Source organism: Idiotropiscis lumnitzeri, chromosome 21 (assembly GCF_059441095.1).
Source record: "Idiotropiscis lumnitzeri isolate Australia: NSW breed Sydney's pygmy pipehorse chromosome 21, RoL_Ilum_1.0, whole genome shotgun sequence".
In the NCBI taxonomy this organism is placed as follows: Eukaryota; Metazoa; Chordata; class Actinopteri; order Syngnathiformes; family Syngnathidae; genus Idiotropiscis; species Idiotropiscis lumnitzeri.
This window is the reverse complement of record NC_142411.1, coordinates 4,217,591-4,238,472: the sequence shown is the minus strand read 5'-3', so window position 1 is coordinate 4,238,472 and position 20,882 is coordinate 4,217,591. Positions and strand designations below refer to the sequence as shown.

The following is a 20,882-nucleotide window of genomic DNA, read 5'->3' as shown; positions in this document are numbered from 1 at the left end:
GACTGAATATTGTTATAAAGAACGTTTGTTGCTCAATGTGTGTTGGAAGGGTTAACGTTATCGTTACCGATGCTAATTTCCGTTTCACATGTTAGCATTAAGCTAGCAGAGCTTTTTGTGTTTGGTAAATTTTAACTTTGCGTGACAACCAGCTTGAAGCAAGCACACTTGACCTCTTATTTGGAGAACTGTGGAGTGGTAAGGACAAATGGAATAAAGTTTTTTAGAGCTGCTTTTAGGTATTTTTTTCACTGGTGGCCGTGGGGGGGGTGCAGGTGGGTACAAAATGCAAGTGCAGCATTTTTTCAGGTTCATGAGGGAGATCAGTATTGCGCTTTGTTGTCCCAGAGGGAGTGGTGTCTTCACTGTCATTTCGGGGGCTGCAAACCCAAAAAAGGGTGGAGGGCGGGGGGTGTAGGCGGGGGGGGGGGGGGTTGGGAGATTCTGTTTGGAGTGTCAATATTTACAGAGTGTGCGTGTGTGTGTGTAATGATGAGCATGAATGCAAGACAAACGTCACACATGACAAGCCCGACGTGAACGCTGGAAAAATAACGTGTTTGTTTTAACTATTAGTGCTGAATTGTACAAAGAAAAAAAAATGTCTTTGGTCCAGCTAAGAAGTACACCTGCGCGAGTAAACGTACTTAAGCCTAATGATTATCTTGCAAGCATCCAGCGTAAAAAATTATTTGTCATTATTTGAGTCTGAAATATTTGAAAAATAATCCAAGTTAAAAATTCACTTTCAACCAAAGACACTTTATTTTAACCAAATAGCTATTTTTTCCAGAAGCATGCTTAATTTTACAAAAGTGTCAGAAACAGACACTATCAAATCAATAGTGGCGGTATTAACTAATTTCCATAATAACTATGTCGAATAAAATGCTATGTTCACATAATGGATGGTTATAATGTAGAAGTTATCCACCTCTTCAAACAGACACACTGACTTGAAATTGCAACTAAATTTACCATTTTAGCTTGAAAATGAGGTGAAGATTCAGAAAATTGGACACGCGTTAAACCCCTTTTATAATTTGTAGATTTTAATTTGCATCTCCGTTTATCGAGCATTAAAGCTTTTCACGCTACTTTGCTGCCGCCTAGTGGCCACTCGCTACACACCACTAACATTTAAAAATAAGGACCTTACAAAAAAAGATAGAGGCAAATATTTTTATTTTTCACAGTGTCCAGAGGGTCCTTAATTATTCTAAAAGGTAAAAAAAAAATAAAAATACTTCAATCATGTAAATTTGAGGCCTCATCCTAAATAAAGGCCTTGGCTGATACCCTCTGCTGCCTATACAAATAATAAAAGTAAAAAAAAAAAACATTTCAAGCTGGGTTTTTATTGCACAGGGACAACATAAAATATTTATTACAACATACGGTAACATTGCTTTTTAGTTGTGGAAAATCTTGGAAAAAAGTATTTAAAAAATACATTTGCGGCCTTACTCCTAGAACTGAGTTTTTGTAATACTAGTATTACACGTTACTTATTATATTGAAGGCCCCAGAAATAAAATAAGAAAAAAAAACAAAAACGCAAAATATATATAATATATATGCAGCATATTTTTGCTGGAGCAACACATATTCACTAAAATAAATATTGTATTTTCAAATGTTTATAACTGTGGAAAATGTGGAATCAAATATAAAAATAAATGGGATGCTTCAGTCTAAATGATAAGATAAAGGCCTTGCCTATTCTCTCTGCACTTGAGCAGCGGAAGGCAAACGGGGAAGTGAAGGAAACAAATTGATAATGCGGGCAAGTACAAAAAAAATGTTCCCAAAAAAGATCTTAAGGCTTCATCAAATAGCAACGGGAAAGAAACGTACCGCGTCGACGTGTTGCTAAGCTCTTTCGGATTTTGCTCTGCGCCGCATTAATCATGTCAGCTGTAAACAATTCATGTATTCACATTTTTTTGGGCGGGAGATTGTTCCGTGTGGAAATTCAGTGGAATGTAAGAGCACTTACACGTTTGTAAATATCCAATAAGATGTGCATAAAAAGTGGAAACTTTCTCAATGCACAGCTGCATTTCAGTTCATTCGGATATGTTAAAAATGTTCAGTTATTTTACAAATCAAAAAGTGAAACTCACATTAACATTTTTTTAAGATTTCATTCAAATGTACTTTAAAGTTAATTGCAAAACAAATCCAATTAAAAAATAGTGTACTTCTTCTGTGTACCACTAGAGGGAGCCAACATAAAACCCATTGGGAATCCCCTATTCAATAATAATTTGAACTACTGAAATAAATACCAGCAGATTCAAATTAAATTTCTTAAAATGGTTCATTTTGGGCTACCATTAAGTAATCAAAGTTCGACTAAACTAAAACTTCCTGAGTTTCACTTTTTTAACTGAACCGTGCAATAAACGAGTCGTGAAGCGCTTCGAGCACCAAAATAGAAAAGTGACGGCCCATTTCACGGCACACCCCGATTTGCTATGAAAACACGAGTAAGTGACAGCTCACAACGCGTTAAGCGATGTCCTTCTCAGGATCGGGGGGCCGCGTTTTGGCGTCGTGCAGCAGGCGGTTCCAGCGGGCCTTGTTGTGGCGCAGGTTGGCCATCATGACGCGGATCAGGGCGCTCGGACCGGTGAAGCGGCGCCACTCGGCGAAAAGAGGCTCCGCGATGTACGAAATAAAGCCTGTCAAAACAGGAAAGCGTCAATGCTGGCCGATCTCAGGTGCGTGTGTGTGTTGTGGCTTTGGGCCCTCACCAGCTTGGATGGCCGGGATGGAGTCGGCTTTCTGGTCGCAGAGCGGGCTTATCTCCAAGTTGAACTTCCTCTCGAGATCGCCTAAAAGGCCAAGAAAATCCCGATCACTCGGAATTCAAACAACAAAAGTCTTGCTTGATGCAAGAGAACGCAAGCATCCGTGTCAAGCGGCGAGTGCACCGACCTTGCCTGAAGAACTCCTCGCAGACCCTCTCGCTCCACTGCTTGCTGAGCGGCCAAATGCGACACGAATTGCAAACGTCGGCGCACTTGAGGCCGATCTGCGGGTGAGGAGAGAGTCGTCGTAGGCGTCGGCCAATTCGGAGGCGGCGGCCAATTCGGAGGCGGCGGCCAAGTTGGCTTACCTGCAAAATAAAGTGCCTGTGCGAGGCCAAGTCCAGATCCAAGTCCTGCTGATCCAGATGCGCCCGCAAGCTGAGCAGAAACTCGTCTTGTCGGCTGATGTCGGTGGCCAGGATGAGCGAGCCCAGCTGCTGCTCAATTCCCCGCCTGCGAGCGTTCGTAGAAAATATTGAGAGATGAGTGTGAGGTGTTTCAAGTCATTGCACAAAATGTTTGAAGAACAGCACCACCGTGTGGCCAATGAGAGTTCATGCTTTTTTTTTTTTCTTGAAATTTCTCACACAACTTCACAAAAGGGGTATTTTTGTTTCTGTGTGTGTTTCCTTACGACACGTCATGCGGCAGGTGTGACAGGAGGCGTGACTCTCGCAGCATGCCCACCGTGGACCTCCAGTGGTGACTCTCCAGCACCGACATGTTCTGCACAAGATCAGCTCAAGTTGTTTTTTGTTTTTTTTTAAAGTCTTGGTGCAAGTTGGGCCGCAAAAATTCTGACATTTTTCGAAGTTGCAAACTTTCCACGTGAAAGAAGGAAAACGGACGGGGAAATTGTGAATGGAGCAGGAATTTACAAAGAAGTCTGGTTTGACTCATTCAGTGGCAGCGGCTTGAAAGCATTTTGAGTGCCACACAGAACATTGTGTTCCGCGACATCATAAGTACCAAACCCATCAAAGAAATGAATGGATTAATAGTTTGTTTCTAGTTGTCTGTTCTTTAGTAATTAATACTACAACATACACCCACCAGTTTCTAAACCAAAATGCTGAGAAAATTTATTTTGTGAAAAGAAAAGTCAAGCAGAACTGTGACTTGGGCCATTTTCTCGCCATAGTGAGACCTCAAAGTATGAGCCAAAAATAGCAAGAGAGAGAAGAGATTTCATCACCTAATCTAATTCCTCTACATAAAAGCTGTGCTGAGCGATCTTTTTGTCACAATACGATGTCCACGCATGACCAAACAAATTGATTCCATTCATATTTTAATGTAACGTGCGCGTTACCTGATAGAGGGAGGCCAGGTGGTGTTGTGTCTTGATGAGGAAGGGCTGGTTGACACCCGGGTGGTCCACGTCGTGGGCGGCGGCCGCCATCAGGCCCAGGAACACGTCCAGTGGGCTCAGCTGCTCTGCTAGCTACCATACAAAAGGCGCTCCATCAAATCTGCTGTTGAGCCAGTCAAAATATTTTTTTTTTTCAAAATATGTGGCGACACTTGGTCGGCTCGAGAGGGAATTTTTTTTCCGGCCTACCTTGGTCTCCTGGAGGAAGCAGTACATGGCCTGGATGACGTCGGCGGCGTGCACGGCGTTGTGGTAGGGGTTCTGCGAGTGGTAGTCGCTCCGCACCATGCCTGCAAGATAAAGCATTAACGACAAACAAAAACCACGGGGGGTGAAGCTGTATGCCATTTTTTTGGGGGGGTGAGGGGGTGAGACGACGTACTGAGGAAGCGATGAAGTTTAACCACGTCCAGCTGCAAGTGCTGAACGAGGCCGTAGATGTTGAAGAGGTGGCACATGAGCGTCACCAGGCTGTTACCTACAACACACACACACACACACACAGAGAAAGATGGCGACATATTAACGAGGACGGACGTAGCGTTAAACGTTAAAAGTAGACGGCAGCTCACCATTGGTAAGGCGGTCAAACAGGAAAATGTCAAAGTCCCACGAGCCCACTTTTGATAGCATGTGCTGTCAAAATCAAACTGAAAATGTCATTCAAATATATTTCCATAGAAAAATGTGCGTACGGTGGTACCTTGACCTATTTACGATTATAGCAAACGATTTTCCCAATTCCTAACTCATTTAATTTTGCGGGGTTTGCTGCCACCTGGTGCCAGATCCAGGTATTGAATGGACGTCAATAATTTGTGGATTTTGAGAATGTAAATATAAAAAAATAAATAAATAAAAATCAGATTGTCCTTGTGAAGGTATTTGCGGTCTTGTTGGAACATTGCAGACTGCAAAAAGGGGCGTGGCCTAGTGAGTGATGTCAAGCGCCGGAATCTGCTTGGTCGGTGGCAACTGAGTTGTAAAAATAAATAAATAAAAAGTCATTCAATTCACTCGAGCTGTTGTCTCGCGGGCTTGTAAGTCAAGGCAGGAGCGTACACGGTGCGTCTGCTTACGGCAGCCTGGCCCAGGTAGTCGTAGTCGACCAGATGCAGGGACTCGGGAATGCGGGGCAGCATCCCCCTCAGCAGGCGCGAAGCGTGGCAGAATCTCTGGAAGCTCAGCAAAGTTTTCAACTTCCTTCTCTGGACCGACTCCAGCTCACTGGCTGCAAAGGGCCAAACACAATGACTGCAACTTTTACATCGTAAAATAATAAAAAATAAAATAAAAAGTTAATACTTGTAACAATACAAAACATGTGTTATTACACATTTATTTTATATATTTTTTCATTGCTATATTACATTTAAAAAAAATATTTTTTTGGCTTGACTTCCCCTTTTAAGGTTATGACTTTTTTTTTCTTGTAATAATACAACATCCACGTTTTAAAAATACCTCTTTATTCTCGTGACATGACAACCTGACTTACTCTTAACGATGTGCTTTTCAACCAAAGGGTAGGAGCCTCTTCTCCCAGCCAGCAGCTCGTTACCAAGGCAAACATGTGGCGTGCTCTCTCCTAGCAAAAAAAATAAATAAATAAATAAAAGTGCGCTCATCAATGTACATTTTATGGACATTTACTTTCACGGTGTCAAGAGAAAGAAGCCAATGTTGCCTTGTTCGAGTTCTTACGGGAAACAAAAGAGCTCATTGACGACGACATCACGCATCTGACGAGCCACTCGGCCCGAGGAGAACACATTCCACGCAGGAAACAAATAATTACGGTGCACGCTGACCCCAGGGGCGCCCGCTCATCGATCGTGGGTGTAGAAAACGCATATAAAAAGTCGACACACCCCTGTTCAGGCGTCAGGTATTTGTGATTTTAAAAAAAAATGAGACACGGGAAAATATTTTTTAAAACTTTCCAAATTCCAAACGCAGCCACAGACCAGTCATAAGGGGGTGTACACTTTTGCAACCTCATCATTTCAGGTTTTTTTTTTTTTTCTTTTCTTGAAATGGTTTTGTTTTCCAAATGAGTTGCAAAGGTCACACTTCAAACTCATTTCAACTTGAGCATTTGAAAGCGGCAAACTCTAAAAGCGCTCCGTGATTGAATCAACAGAAAACATGTGACCAGCACGCCACAAGCACCGCTCTTGATAACAATCCCTCGAGGAATTTTTTTTTTTTTTTTTCTAGGCCACTGCGAAACATTTTCTGACGGAAACTATGCGACAATAAAACCAAATGGTTATTTATGCAATAGAAATGGGCAAACAAGATTTCCCCCAGGCAAAAGCTGTCGTCCCCACTTGAACCGACTTTTTCACCTGCACTCAATCGATAAACACACCCTTGTCAGTTTAATCAATATATTTTTTTAAATTTTTTTGGGGGATTATTCACCCGTTGAAATCCGAACGCGTCGGACGTACGTACCACTCGCGGCATCTCCCAGATGCTTCGCTCGCGTCGCGATCATCGCAGTAGTTCTGCACTCCCTCAATCTATCTCAGGAAACATTCGGGAGCTCCGGCGAGACTATTTTAAGGTTGATTAGCGCTTTTATCCTTTCAACTGACGTGTTTTACTCGAAAACCTTGTGACATCATTCGCATGGATTTAATCATAAACAACAAAGTCTTGCAACATCATCCGTCAGTCATCCCCACAGATAATCATAAATACTTTTTTGGGGACGCAAGACCGGCGGTTTTTTGCGCAGGGAGCACACTGTCGAGTGGTCTCACATCTCGGGGAGAAACTGCGGCAGGAATTTGGTCTTTGCGTCCTCGGGATCTTTTTGTTGTAATTTTTGTTGACTTGGTGATCCGTACTGGTTCGATTGGGAATGGGTACATCTCGTTCCGTGCGACAAATTGTCCGTCCCCTCCCCCCCCGCCCCCCAAAATGTAATAGTGGGGCATTTAGATGAGCGATTCATTCATTAACTCGAGATACTCATCTCAAATCGACTTTCCCCATTGAAATGAATACAAATGCCATTAATCCGTTCTCTTTACTGATTAATATTAGTTGTTCTTCACAGAAGATAAAGAATATAACAATGAGCGTTTTTTTTTTTCTCAAATGTCAGTTGCTCAACGATGCTCGCAGGTATGAGATCCGTGACATTTCCCATTACATGTTAGCATCAAGCTAGCAAACTTGGCCTCTTTGGTTGCCTTCTGTTATCAGAAGTTTCTAGCAGCCATCTACCACAAGGTATGTAACACCAACGGTTTTGTCGTGGTCCGGGTGATTGAATTCCCTGCATATGCACTCGAAGGCAACAACAAGGCGCTCTAAAGCAGCCACGCCAGCAGACTTTTGTCGCGTGAGGCGTAAACAGCTCGCTAATTGCACGTCACAACGGCTCAAGGTCTTCATTAGTGGGACTGTATCACACTCCAGAGTTTGTCACGTGGCGCCATTTTTGTCATGCTCAAAAACGGCAAAAACTAAAATGGTGAAAAACTGTTTTATGTTGAGTACGACAACGATCTTTCGCATTTTTTCAGCAATTATCTTCAAGGGGGTTCGGAGAGAGAGCTCTGAATTGACTTGACAGGCTCCTGAAAGCTTGCCCCATGCTCCTCGGTTCCTGTCTGTCAGATGCCGCCCCCTCCCCGCAGCTCACCCCCCCCCCTCCCTCCAATCTCGTCTGTTACCTCGCAGTGCGCTAAGTAGGTCATTGTCTCCGCACAAGCTCAGAACTGGGTCATTCGGGACGCACGGAGGGAACCAAAGAGCAAAAGGGGATGAAAGGGCTGTTTCAAGACACTGCTGAGTACACGCTGCACCTCGGTACCCCGCAAATGATAAACACCATGAAAGAGTGCACGTTTGGCGTACATCGCCCACACGCATCTTCACTTGCATCGACTTTGAACGTCATTTAGCCGTGGGGATGTTTTCCCTCCTCAATAACACACAAACTTGCAAACACACGCACGCACGCAGACGATATTTCCTGCAGCTGTTGCTCGAACTGATCGACATGCACGCAGCTGCTGCTCAGGTTCTGACATTTTGGGAGATGAGGATTTGATTTGACAGCGGATCGGTGCCACCAAATACGAGGGATTCCGCTTGCACGAGTTTCCCGCTAAGGAACGACGCGTATTAGTGCCGCACTGATGACTCGAGAGAAAAGTTGAGACATTATTGTGGATCCACATAGTTTACTACAATATGATTGGCTGCAAAGAAGCAACGACTGCCTCGAATTTAAGTGGACTAAATAAATAAATTGAATAATAAATAAATAAAAGGAACCCTAACTCTATTTTTAGGAAGATTTTCTGCTTGTATGGTCACAAAATAATAATATTCTTTGGGTCTTGAAAGATGAGTCCAAAATGGCGAACATAGCTTTTGAAAACGGCCAACGAGTCTGTGGGGGAATTACCGGCGGACTCGTACTGACTCATTTCGGCCTCAAGTGGAAAAGGTGCACGCAGGAAGCAAGGGGTGGTCGTGGGCCACGCTTCCTGCCGGCTTGGAGCGCCACGGCCCCGTTCAACTGCAGGAATGCAGAACTATTCTAAATGTTATTTAGAAGCGGGGAATTTGGTAAAACACGTCTATCATGAATAGACCCACAAAAAATGTTGTAGGAAGCCATGACGACCAAAAAAAATAATTAAATTAATTAATTAATTACAAAAAGAAAATTAAAAATTAAAAAAAAAAAAAAGAAAGTTTTCTGTTTCGGTGTATCTTGGACATTTTTTTATGGATTCTTCAAAAAGCACACCAGTTTCACATAGCAACATTAACTTTAGGAGCCACATTTATCTTGAGTTGACCCACAAAAATGTTTTCAAGAAGCCAAATAAATAAAAAAGACAAAAACACAAATTTGGTTTATAAGACATCATCAGGAGTGCTCGAAAGTTGAGCAATTTGTTTGAATGCCACCAAATTTGAAGGAGACCCACAAAATAGTCTCAAAAAGCCAGTCACAAAAAGCTGATGTCAAAATCTGCATTTTAGGGCTCACGTTGGCCAAAATTTTACACGCGTCAGACAGTTTGTCCGATTGCTAGCAAAAACACGTGCCACAATTTGACATAAAAATCGTGTGGAACTGACATGCAAGCCTGAGTTCAAAACGCTCAGATTCGCTCATCCCACAAAAAAAAATATATATATATTCGCCTCTTGACAAATCCCGTCCATGAACGAAACACTAAATCAAACTTTCCACTGTTACCTTCAAGATGTGCGTTCGAGTCTCCATGCTTCACTTCCTCCTCCTCTTCACTGCCTTCCACCCAAGCACCAGCCCGACTCTTCTGGGACGCCCGCGATCTCCCCCCGCGCACCCTCCAGGCGGCCCGCAGCTGACGCACGAGTGCCTGGAGCTCCAGCGCCAGCGCCATGCCGCCGCAGGTGACCGGCGGGGTCTTCGGGTGCCCCCAAACCGGGGAGCTCGGCATCTCGTCCTGGCGGAGCTCGGGACTCCACAGGCCCTCCTGCACGGGCATGCTGCCGACGGTGGTCAAAACTAAAAAGTGGAAGAGGAGAGGACAAAAAGCATGACGACAAGGAGGTGAGGAGGAGACGGAAGTGCTCCTCAGCGGGTGAGGAGGATGCAAACTCGGACGCAAGGTGGCGAAGTGATGACAGCGAGGAGATGAAAATTCATCTGAGCGTCCCTCAGCTCGAGCCTGCTGCTTCATTTTCTCTCCCGGCTGATGGTGCGGTCGGCAAGCCCCGCCCCATCCTACGAGCAAGTGTACACGCCCATCCCCCCGCCCCGACCCTTCCTCCCTCGCTGCTCATTATGTCGCATGGGCACGCTAAGCAAAAAAAAGTCCACATAATGTAGAGGCCATTTTAGACGAGTGGTTCTCTCACTGGGATCTACTAAATGACTACAAATAAATGATTTTGTAATGACTTTTTTTAATTCATAGAGTGGAGGCCTGAGATATAAGCGAGTGTCATTACAAAGTTTACAGATAAATTCAAAAGAATTACAACTACATAGCATAGATTTGAAGACAGCTAGCTTAATGCTATTGCTAACACATAATTGGAATCGTCAAATATGGATGGTTTCATGAAGAAACGGATATTTGAACGCAGGCATAGATTCTTTATCCTCTGCATGGATTGACTCATTACTGCCACAGAGTTCTGGATCATGACATAACAGCTAAAAAAATATATAATTGAAAGTTCGATATGACAAAAAATAAACAAATCAGTGAGACCACGAATATGGCAAGGGACGACTGCACTTTGCTGCCATGTTACGCCCAAATGAGGCAACGAACAGGAAAAAAATGTTCGGCAATTCAGCGTTGTGAAACCTGCTCGTAATTTGGTCCCATTTGGAGAAAATCATAAGAAAGACTTCGGATTTCAACCAAAATGTCCGTTTCAAATCAAAATGGCCGACGCTCTAGTTTTTTCTGCGAGATCCTGTTTTTGTTTTGTTTTTTTTGTCAAGTGTATGATTAATAGTCACACAGAGGCAGGCCTGTTATGAAGGACATCAAACAAGCCAACGTGCAGGAACTAGAACCCGGTGTTCCCGTTTACATGCACATGATCGGAGAGGAAAAGCTGCCGTAACCTTTACAATTTTTTATACTCAAAACGCTCCTTTCAGTGGGTAAAGTCACATGCGGGCAAAAAAAAAAAAAAGCCCACACACACAAACACAAAAGTTCTGTAAAGCACAAAAATGCGGCCTACAAAGTAAGATCAAATCAATCATATGATTGATTAAACAACAAGCAGATAAAATGTTCACCATGTTCCAGGCCGTAATGCAGCATGTGAAGCAAAACCGGAAACGAAAAAAAACGAGATTCCGACAGCGGCCTATATAGGTTTGTCACCAATCTGAAGCTCCGTTTTCATCTACACTGATGATGTGAAAGAATGCTAAATAAAATGTCAGGTGTTTGCAATTGACATCTTTCGCAAAAATGGAATTTGATGAAGAAATCCGACATCATCCAATGCCCCAGAACAGACTTGCGTCAACTAACCATTTGTTGTTGCGTGCGCTGCCATCTGTTAGTGTGCATCTGTGCCATCTGATGTTCCAGCTGTGATGTTCGTGTCGGAGGGGAATAAAAAAAAAAAAAAAAGGGTCAATCACAAACGTCCCACGTGCACCACAATTCAGATGTTTTTTTTTTTCTCGCTATTTTTCCCTGAAAGCTGTGTTTGTATCAAAACATCTTACGGCAAGGCAATAATTATTGAAAGATGATGATGAATACACAGGATTGATCACCGCTGCGACGGATTCCCGAGGCTTGTTCCAAACAGGGTTGCACCACGCATCCCGATGGGAGGTCAACTATTTATAAGCGCCCGTAATTGTTGCAACCATATTCAGAGTGTGTGTAAATTTACTCGTGTGTTCCAGAAAAACATTTTTTAATACTGCCATATTTATCATTGTCAAAAATATCCGATGATATACAGAAAATGCAGTCGTACCAATTAATAGTGTCTTGACCTGATTTGGGAGTTATTCATGATACAAACTGCCATTGCATTGAGAAATGTATTAATAATACATTTTGTTCATAATAATTATGAACAAAATGAATGTATTTAAAATGTCATTTTTTTTTGTCACACACCTGGTGAGGAAGTACGTGGTTGCATTGATGAAAATCTGGCCCCTTGCATCACTTCAATTGCTCATCCTTGGGTTGACAACTGGTGGTGTCCATCTGGAAGCCCAGGCTGATGTTGGTACGACTGGAGGCGCTGGATGTCCGGATTTTCGCTAAAACAATAAACATCTCTGTGTAGTCAATGTTCTCAAGCAAACCACACACAAGCCTAATCAAAGCATCACTTTACACCAAGACATTTTATTTACCAAGTCAGTTCTGAGGAAGTTTGAAAAAATATAGAAAACGAGCTTTTATTTTCACTTAGATTACAAACGTAAGGTAGTATGACAAAAAAAAGAAACCTAATAAAACAGAGTTTAATCGCACACACGATGTGACGCCAGCAATAGTCCAGCCGCTTCCGGGTTTGCTGCGTACCGGATTTGACGTCACACGGCAACCTCAAGTGGCGCGCAAAACGCGGAAGTACGAAGCAAGTGCTAAAAATAATTATTCAACTAAATTGAATACTGTCTATCAACTAACAACCGAACAAACAAATAAAATTGCTCTATGTATCCCGCAAAAGCCAAAATGAAAGCACTTACCTATGTAACTCGTCGCACTTACTCGCGCTGTTGTGCTGCCACAAACGGGAGCACGTTTCCATGTAAACCTTACGCCACCTACAGCGCGACTTGAGGAACTACAACAAAAGTGCTTCAGCCTGTATTTTTCCCATCCTAAAAACGTTTGTTTTTCTCCAATTGAGTGACAGAACTTCCATATAAGTCACAGAAATGTGATTTTATTTTTTTTACTTACTGTGGTTTAATTTTTTTATTATTATTTGAATAGGAATGTGTTTAGGCTTTTTATAGACACTGCAGCAGTTTTTCCAAACAAAACAATATGATGATGAATTGACCGATTGTTTAAACATTGTTCATCAATTAAAGTTGGGGTTAAAGTTAGGACAACCTTGGTCTCATAGGATTTCATCACATGCTAACATGCTATCACTTGGTATGCTAACATGCGGCAAGGTAGCATCCTGGATTGATTATACATCAATACCGATTAGGAAGGATTTTTACATCATGGCCGTTGATTGTGTACTATTTCTAAAGAGAATTGATCACACACTCACATGACAACAATTGTTATGCTAAAATAGTAGAGAAAACAGGAAGTCAAAGTGATCAGGACTTGCATCACACCCTTCGGTTGGGTATATGACACCCAAATGCTACTAGTTGCTAAAGTGGGCTTTTGTTTCTGATGTCAGTTGGCAAAATGTAAACATGCAAAGCGTTGGTACGATAAAGCGAGATAGCAAAGCCGAATACAGAATGTGCAAAAGCAGATAAAGTCGTTCATCACAGTTTTTTTTTTTTATTTCCCAAAGAGAATAGATGAAATGCTAACATGGTAACAAATTATATCGTGGCATCTATCCCACGTGGATTGGCAGAGCAGGTTATTCGAGAAAATGTTCATATTTGTTGCAAGGCAGTTTAAGGAAGCAGATTGTCATGCAACTCATGAAAGCGTTTGCAACGTTTGCAAGGGTGCCTTTCTCGATTCATCTACTTCTTTTTTTTTTTTTGCTGCATCGCGAAGCGCTTCCTGGAAAGTGAACTTTTGATATTTGTCACCCGGCCCGACGAGAGTGAATGTTAACTTTTCTCCACCAATGTTAGAGAAAATGCTTCATTCTGGGCTCAAAACAAAAGGTAAGTCTATTTTTTTTTTTAGTGAAGCTACAACAGTGTCATCCGTTTACAGTTACATTATATAAGAGTAAGCGTAAGAGAGTAAATGTATTTTTAGAAATATCTAGAAAATGACACAAAACCAAGAGAATGTGATATGTGGACACATTTGCATAGTTTATCACTGTGTTGATATACTGTATTCCAATTAAGTATTAAAATTATAGTTGCTACTCCCATGTGACGAAGGCGTGTTTCCGGTAATATGATAAATAAATAAATAAATAAAATGGCGCTTGCCCCATTCATGAACGTGAGTACGATCATTCCGTTTAGATTTTTTTCTGAATGCGCAAACACATCATGTATTGCATAAAGCGGTGACTAAAGCTTAGTCACATTGCTTTTTAGTTCTCTGTCGAGTGCGTCGACAATCCTTCAGGATGTCCCGGCGTCATCGTGTACGGCGATCAAACCTACGATCTGGTGAGGTCTTCCATGTGCAAAATGCTTGCTAAGTACCGTGCAGTAATGCGTAGGACGCAACATTTAAATTTTGTTTCACAATCGCATTCCATCACGCCCTTTCGTCGAGCACTATTTCGAATTGTTTCAAATGCTAACATGCCAACAGCTCTAACGGGACTGCAGGTGGCAGATCGACCACCGTTTTCATAATTTTCACGTGAGATGTGAGCAAATTCTAAAATGTTAAGTTAAAGTTTTCAGTACAGAAAGTGAACATTTTACATACGAAAAGATCAGCAATCTGATTTTATGGAGGACTCGAAATATCTGAAGATTTACTGTTGAGAGGCCGCAATCAGAGTTTTGGGGGGGACAATTTTATTTTATTTCTATATATTATTTTTTATTTTATTTAAATTTTATGTTAAATAACCTCTCAAAATATTTGTCGATTAATTTGATCATTGATGAGCTGTCAATTAAACATTCAATTGTTGCACTTCTTCTTCACTTGTGAAATAAAACAAAAATTTGTTTACGCAGGTGCTCGCTCCAAGAACACCGGACGGACTCAACAGCAGGTTGATGACATCACATTAGTGGAAATATGTTCACAGTCGTCATTTTTGAGTGTGAGCAACTAACTGGATGTTGCTTTTTTTTTTTTCTACAGCTCCGTTGTCTATTTTCACGACCCTCCCCAAATAGAGGATGGCAACGACGTGGCCGATCAACACCGCCGGTATAAGTGCTGGACACGCACGTCCGCTTACTCGATTACAAATGATAATACGCAGCTGTAGGATGGTTTAAAAAAAAAAAAAAAAAAAAACCTCAAGAAAGCGGCAGTTGTATGCAAATTCGAACAACCAGCGTAATAATTCACATATTGTTGAAAAGGTCAGTGCTGATCGGACGTGAGCAAGAAAATGATGATCGTCTCTCTTTTGATTACAGCGTGGAGGATGACGTCCAAGAGGAGGACAAAGACAACACTGAAAAGGAACCTAAAACCTAAATTTACAAATGGCATGAGTTACATTTCATGTTAACTCTATCGTATTTAATGCCTTAAGTATCCTCACGAGGAATCTGTAGCGTCTTAAGGAAAAGACTGAGCCTGTGTGCATTATATTTATCTAGTTCAATTAAAAATGTGACAAAATGAACGCGTTACGCTCGTATCTCAGCTCACCACCCGACTCAACCAACACCACATCTGAGTACTAACCGAGCACCTTTTTTTTTTTTAACTCTTTTAATAAAGTATGAAAAACCAAGACAGAAGGTGCAAAGAACATCACATAAATATGCCAAGGATGAATTCATAATAATTGATCTCAGCTGGTAAATAAACACAAGACAAGACATGACAAAGTTGAGCCCAAAATCCTTCAAAGCAACGACTTGAACTGAAAACGTGGTCAACGTATAAATCTTCAACACGGTTTCATCTCTTATACGTCCACATTCAATTACGACCGTACCAAACAACAAATTGTAAAACTCTTGACGTACGGTCAAGCCCCCCCGAGAAGCGACCGCTCTTATGAGCGGCGAGCAAAGTGAAAAAAGTGAAAAAAAAAAAGAAAACCTGCAGGAGCCCAAAACACGGGAACAGACATCGGGATGTTGACGGCTTGGGCGGATGTGATCACAAATGCAGAAGCGCCTGGCCGCGTCCGGTGTGGCGGAACATCTGCAACATAAATTCCATTAGATGCACGCAGAGTTCAACAACTGGGTATTATTGCCAGATTTTCCTCAAAACATATTTGACAACACGTGTTGCGACGGCTCCAGGTCACACATTGTCTTCTTTGAAAACACCCCCCAAAAAATATGGAAAAAAATAATTAAATTATTTTGGGGGAAATATATTTTAACAATTTGTGTTTTGGGGAATTTTTTAGTTATTTAAATTGTATTTTTTCCATAAATAAATTAATTATTTAATAATCTATTTGAAAATAAGTTTTTTTCTGTTTACGAATTATTTTTAAATTAGAGATACAAGTATTATTGCGCTGATTCATAACTTGCCCTCATTTTCTCTGAGGCACATCAGGTTTTCATAATAATAATAATAACAACAATAATTTAATATGTGATATAATATTTAAGTACGAAATTCAGCAAAAGGTGGACAATTTTTTCTGAAAGATCAGCTACGTATGGTAAAATCCATAAATAAATCCAAGCTTTCCTAGGAAAAATTCTCAAACCCCAAAAACCTGATGTGCAAGCCAGAAAAGAAAAGACAAAAAAAAGCTGCCGGACAAACCTCGGGTGTGACCGGACTTCCGAACGGTGAGCTTTCCAGGGAATTCTCCTTGTCTGAGGAATTGTTGTGGCAATGCCGCGCGAACTTCCTCTTGAGCGCTTCGGCAATCAGAGCCGCTGGGTCGTTGGCGGTGGCCCCGCCCCCTTTGCTACGCCTCCTCTGGACTGGCGTGCCCCCCGGCGACCTGCAATGAGGAACATGCACCGTTCATTTTGATGTGGACTGTGGAGGTTGGTGCGAGGGAGGCGTGGTCTGACCTCTCGACAGATCGCAACTTGACTTGATTCAAGTCTTTGAGCACATCCAACATGGAGGGCACGCTCCGAACGGCTTGCAGCCGGTTCTTGTCCGCGTCTTTCCCGTGACACTTGCGCCGTCGGATCAACTCGGTTACGGACGGCGCGCTGGGACTCAATGAGAGTGGCGGAGGAGGAGGAGGCGGCGGCGGCGGGGGGGCACAGCGAGGCGTGGATGTAAGAGCCGGCGCTGGGACGGGTGACGTCAACGGCGTTCCAGGAACATGCCGAGACTCCGGTAGACCTAAGTGTTGGGTGAAAATATAAAGATATTTTGTTTCAGTATATGAATGCGTGCCACAATGTCGACTGAGGTCAACTTAAAGAGATGCGGGAGTGAGAGGAATTGGCAGAGAAGGTCCCCAACTAAGCCGATACTAAAAGTATATAGCATGATATACAATAAAGACTTGGAGGAAGTGTGCCATACGTGCTGTTTTTTTTTTTGTCGTACCTGTGGCCGAAGCAGTGGTGACGATGGCGGCGATCTGAGCCCGCAGCTTGAGCAGCTCGCTCTCCAGCGCCGAGATTTTCTGCAGAGCTTCCGGCTGCGTCTGTAGCGCTCCCGCCGATCGTCGTCGCGACGGCGGTCTCCCGGCGTCTCCGCTATCGGGCATCTTTGGGGGAAGGTGGTGCCTAAAATCATGTAAAAAACGTCAACAAAGTGTCCGGTGCGTGTTTACGTTGACGCGTTTATACCTGGTCTTAGCGAAACGGTCCCCTTCGTCCTCAAGTACCCATAGGATGTCAGCGAATGATGCGATGCCGGGCGTTTCCTTGGCGAGGTCAACGTAGCCGTGCGGCCTGGAGGTGTGGAGGGGGATCTGATGTGGAAGGAAAGGCACAGAAAAGTTGAGAGTTGATCTAAATTATAGATTGAAATTCTTATTATGTTATACATAAAAAAAGCACGTTGTTGATTCGCGGGGAGATTTTTTATTTGCCCAGAAAGTCATAAAATATAGACAATTGGACGAGCTCCCAACGCGTACCTGAAAGTAGAAACGCGGGGTGGGCGTCAGAGATAGGTTGGAGCCGATCATTCTCACCACGCTGCGGTACTGGCCACACAGACGACTGTCCCACACTGGGACCAGCTGCATCAAAAGAACACCACCACCGATCAACAATAAAACAACCAGCGTCCATTTGAAAGCAATACAAAAAAAAAAAACCTCACCATTTCTGGAGGCACTCCAAAATAGTCCAGCACCATGCGCAGCACGTCCAATGCATCGTCAAGCAAAGACATTGCTGCTCCCTTTTCTGCTGACTGATACCGTACGTCAACGTCACCCATGTGGAAGCACACACATGATAATGTCCACTGGTGCGATACAAGTGACCCAATTGAAAACATTATCAAGACGTGAGGAGTCACTTGGATGATTTTCTTTATTATTTTATTTTTTAGTTTTGTTTTACTCTGCTGTCTTCAGCCAGGTTGGCATCGCAAATGAGAATGCACGTTTTATATCTCATCTAAACGCAGCACATCGTACCTAACTACCTTCGAATTCGGACTCCATGATTGGGTTTAAAATAACACAATGGCAACATTATCCACTAAAAGGAAAAGAAACGCAAGAAAAGAGGAAATATACGAATATGCAAAACTCACCCGGTAAAAGACACTTGTGACAAGGCCCACCCGTTAAGCTTCGTTCAGAAGCTTCATTTTTTAATAAAATTGTACTAATTAAATGCAACTAATAATCAAATAAAACTTGGTCTCACGCTCGTTCGGTTCACTAGGGAAGTCTTCCCAAAGTCAAATAAAACGCTCATCTAGTAAAGCTCTCTGATTGGTCAATAGTGCGCTAGCCAATAGAATGAGCTGATGTTGCGGTATGTTGCTTCAGTTGACCAATCGCGTGTCACTATCAGGATCACATCCCTCACTTTGTATTTGCGAACACGAGCTCCGTTTGTCCTGGGTAAGAAAACATAACAAAAGTCAACTTTTAAGTCTGCTTTTAACACGAACAAAGCCATTTCGCCATTATTTAGTTGTGTATTCGCTTGTAAGGTTCAGCGTCAATAATACGAACACTGTTAATTCGCTTTTGGAATTGTTTAAAATAGTTAGCTTGGTCCGTTAGCCACACAGGCGCCGCTTAGCATTTGCCAGCAGTTCGTCAACAAATGTAAAACTAAAAATGGCGCATGACTGAAATGTCTTTAAAGGTGTTTCAAAGTGATGGACGCGTTGTCGGTGGTGAGCCAGCTGCGGGATCTGGCCTCGGAGCCGCAGAACCGAGAGGCAATCGTGCAGGACCAAGGCTGCCTCCCTGGGCTGGTCCTCTTTCTGGACCACCAGAGCCCCGAAGTGCTGCTTGCCACTCTCCAAGTACGCATTATTGGGAAACTGCAGGTTGCCTAATGGTCGATGTTTGTACAAAATAATGTCACTCCATCCCACTTTCCTCTTTGCAGACCCTGCGCTACTTGGCCGAGTTGTCTCCCAACATTCCCACCATGAAAAACGAGCTGGGGATGATGGTGAGCCTGGAGAACCTTGTGACTAGGTGATGATCTGCATATATTTTTTTGTGCTAATTTTGGTCATTATCTAAGGGCTTTTCTCTTACTAGAATTTTCCCAGAAGTGTTTCTCAGCCATTATGTGTAAAAACAGTGGCTTTAGGGCGCTTCTCATTGGGCAGTCATCAAGAAGCACGTGTCTTTTGTGGTACTAGTTAGTTTGTAATATTTGTGAAAGAAACATTCTTTCCTCACGCAGGGATGAGCTGTGTGTCGACATCACGAATTTGGCGAAGGAGGTGTATGGAATTCTCATGGCGCCGCCGCTTCCTCCCTTTCGCACGCCTGGGAGGGAAAGGACAAAAAAGTCACAGTTCTTCCTTAACTCTTCCAACAAGAAGGCCAAGTGTGTCACCTTGCACATTCAAGGCCTGGACAGTGTTGTGAGTTCACATCAAACAGTCCTACCTTGACTTTCACTTGTCCAGTTTAAGAGTTACTACTGGCTTTATTAGTATCCAAACCGTAAAATAAAGCCAACATCAGCGTATCAAGGTACCAACTTGCTCTTTTTGAGATTTGTGTTTGTGACGTAGGACCAGCGAGGCCTGTGCGAGGAGGCTCTGCTCAAGGTGCGAGGGGTGATCAGCTTCACGTTTCAAATGGCCTCCAAGAGATGCACCGTGCGCATTCGCTCCGATTTGCCCACCGAGGTAACGCTTTAGGACTTTCGCTTCAAAGAGTTTGCTTGGGGCGCTTTCAATGGAAGTATTACTCATGTTTTTTTTTTTTTTGTATGTTGGCAGAGTCTGGCCTCGGCCATCGCTGCCACCAAGGTGTTGTCTGCCCAACAGGTGGTGAAGAATGAGGCAGGAGATGAGGTCAGGCACAGTTTTTTTTCCCACTGCTGACACAAGTGAAAGCAAAGTTCTTGTAGAGTGGGTCACTTTGCAGTTTTAGCCACACTGAGAACTGAAAGCCTGAAAAAAAAATGCCAGACCTCCAACTGAGTAGACCATAGTGCTCAGTGTTACTGAATTTACTTAACAGGGTCGTTAAAAAAGGTATTGTGAACGAACCCACGATGGTTCTCACTCCTCTTCTAGGTCTTCATCCCCTTAAGCGCCTCGGGAACGGTGGCGCCGCGCGACTCGGCCCTGCCCGACTACCTCCCCGAAGAAGAGGAGACGCCGGAGAAAGAGGCGGACCGCGCCGTGTCGCGAACCGCCGCCAAGGACGACGCCAGTGGCAGCTGGCTCAACGCCGCCGCCGGTTTCCTCACCCGGACCTTTTACTGGTGACAAACGACAACACGGCCTCTCCGGCTTCCTGTGAACAGCTACAAACGTGTCCGGACATTTTCATTTTTTTTTCAAAGGGCCGTGAAAACGGGGCACTTGGTTTATGTAAATATTTTTGCTTTATGATTTGCCTTTTTTTTTTTAAACATTCAAGCTTCTCCCTCAAGTGTCTTGTATATTTTTTTTACTTAATTTCCTCTAATTTACTCCCTGGCTACTATATGAAAATGGAGACGTTCAAATTTTATTCTATGTTCTCATAGACACCTGTATCCAAATTAATTGCCCTGCGAATCATCCACTTGAGTAATAGATGCCTGGTTTTCTGCAGTTGAGTAGTGCCACTGTGCAAAGAAATAGTACAAAAAAAAGTTACATACAATAAGCAGCAAACAGGGTAGCATGTCAAAGATTTATTTTCAACTAATACAGCTCTTCATTCTTAGTAAAATATATTGACTTTTATATATTATTTATAGAATGGCTATGATGTAGTTTTCTTTTGAAGCCATTTGAGAGCTCAATTCATCA

At 42.9% G+C, this 20,882-nt stretch overlaps 3 protein-coding genes and 1 long non-coding RNA gene across 9 annotated transcripts; 2 read left to right on the top strand and 2 right to left on the bottom strand.

Annotated features, from left to right (window-relative positions):
- Window positions 1-1,168: 1,168 nt before the first annotated feature.
- On the bottom strand, window positions 1,169-16,294 carry LOC148316582 (3',5'-cyclic-AMP phosphodiesterase 7B-like). Of its 4 annotated transcripts, XM_088285873.1 has the most exons (16): window positions 16,272-16,294; window positions 15,582-15,686; window positions 11,826-11,974; window positions 11,220-11,279; window positions 9,428-9,721; window positions 5,687-5,776; window positions 5,268-5,419; window positions 4,761-4,824; window positions 4,571-4,666; window positions 4,378-4,478; window positions 4,129-4,260; window positions 3,451-3,542; window positions 3,125-3,269; window positions 2,944-3,040; window positions 2,760-2,840; window positions 1,169-2,687 (listed from the first exon to the last, which is right to left on the bottom strand). In XM_088285873.1, the coding sequence occupies exons 4-16, from the start codon at window positions 11,242-11,244 to the stop codon at window positions 2,515-2,517; spliced, it is 1,542 nt and encodes a 513-aa protein (XP_088141999.1). In that variant the 5' UTR covers window positions 11,245-11,279; window positions 11,826-11,974; window positions 15,582-15,686; window positions 16,272-16,294; the 3' UTR covers window positions 1,169-2,514. The 4 variants fall into 4 exon arrangements, with proteins under 4 accessions (XP_088141999.1, XP_088141998.1, XP_088141995.1 ...); XM_088285872.1 differs by lacking the exons at window positions 15,582-15,686; window positions 16,272-16,294 and adding an exon at window positions 12,071-12,249; XM_088285869.1 differs by lacking the exons at window positions 11,220-11,279; window positions 11,826-11,974; window positions 15,582-15,686; window positions 16,272-16,294 and having other exon boundaries at window positions 9,428-9,897.
- On the top strand, window positions 13,225-15,156 carry LOC148316583 (uncharacterized). 3 transcript variants are annotated; one of them, XR_015840127.1, is made up of 5 exons: window positions 13,225-13,540; window positions 13,931-14,005; window positions 14,531-14,568; window positions 14,661-14,729; window positions 14,945-15,156. It is a non-coding gene; the product is annotated as an uncharacterized LOC148316583 (long non-coding RNA). The 3 variants fall into 3 exon arrangements; XR_015840126.1 differs by lacking the exon at window positions 13,225-13,540 and adding an exon at window positions 13,558-13,832; XR_015840128.1 differs by lacking the exon at window positions 13,931-14,005 and having other exon boundaries at window positions 13,246-13,540.
- mtfr2 (mitochondrial fission regulator 2) lies at window positions 15,227-17,903 on the bottom strand. Its single transcript, XM_088285874.1, has 7 exons — window positions 17,748-17,903; window positions 17,560-17,664; window positions 17,267-17,391; window positions 17,022-17,203; window positions 16,529-16,811; window positions 16,272-16,455; window positions 15,227-15,686 (listed from the first exon to the last, which is right to left on the bottom strand). The coding sequence occupies exons 1-7, from the start codon at window positions 17,865-17,867 to the stop codon at window positions 15,642-15,644; spliced, it is 1,044 nt and encodes a 347-aa protein (XP_088142000.1). The 5' UTR covers window positions 17,868-17,903; the 3' UTR covers window positions 15,227-15,641.
- Window positions 17,904-18,361: 458 nt separating this feature from the next.
- Window positions 18,362-20,517, top strand: armc1l (armadillo repeat containing 1, like). The gene is made up of 7 exons (XM_088285875.1): window positions 18,362-18,504; window positions 18,755-18,917; window positions 19,004-19,095; window positions 19,310-19,493; window positions 19,647-19,763; window positions 19,857-19,931; window positions 20,157-20,517. The coding sequence occupies exons 2-7, from the start codon at window positions 18,768-18,770 to the stop codon at window positions 20,349-20,351; spliced, it is 813 nt and encodes a 270-aa protein (XP_088142001.1). The 5' UTR covers window positions 18,362-18,504; window positions 18,755-18,767; the 3' UTR covers window positions 20,352-20,517.
- Window positions 20,518-20,882: the final 365 nt, after the last annotated feature.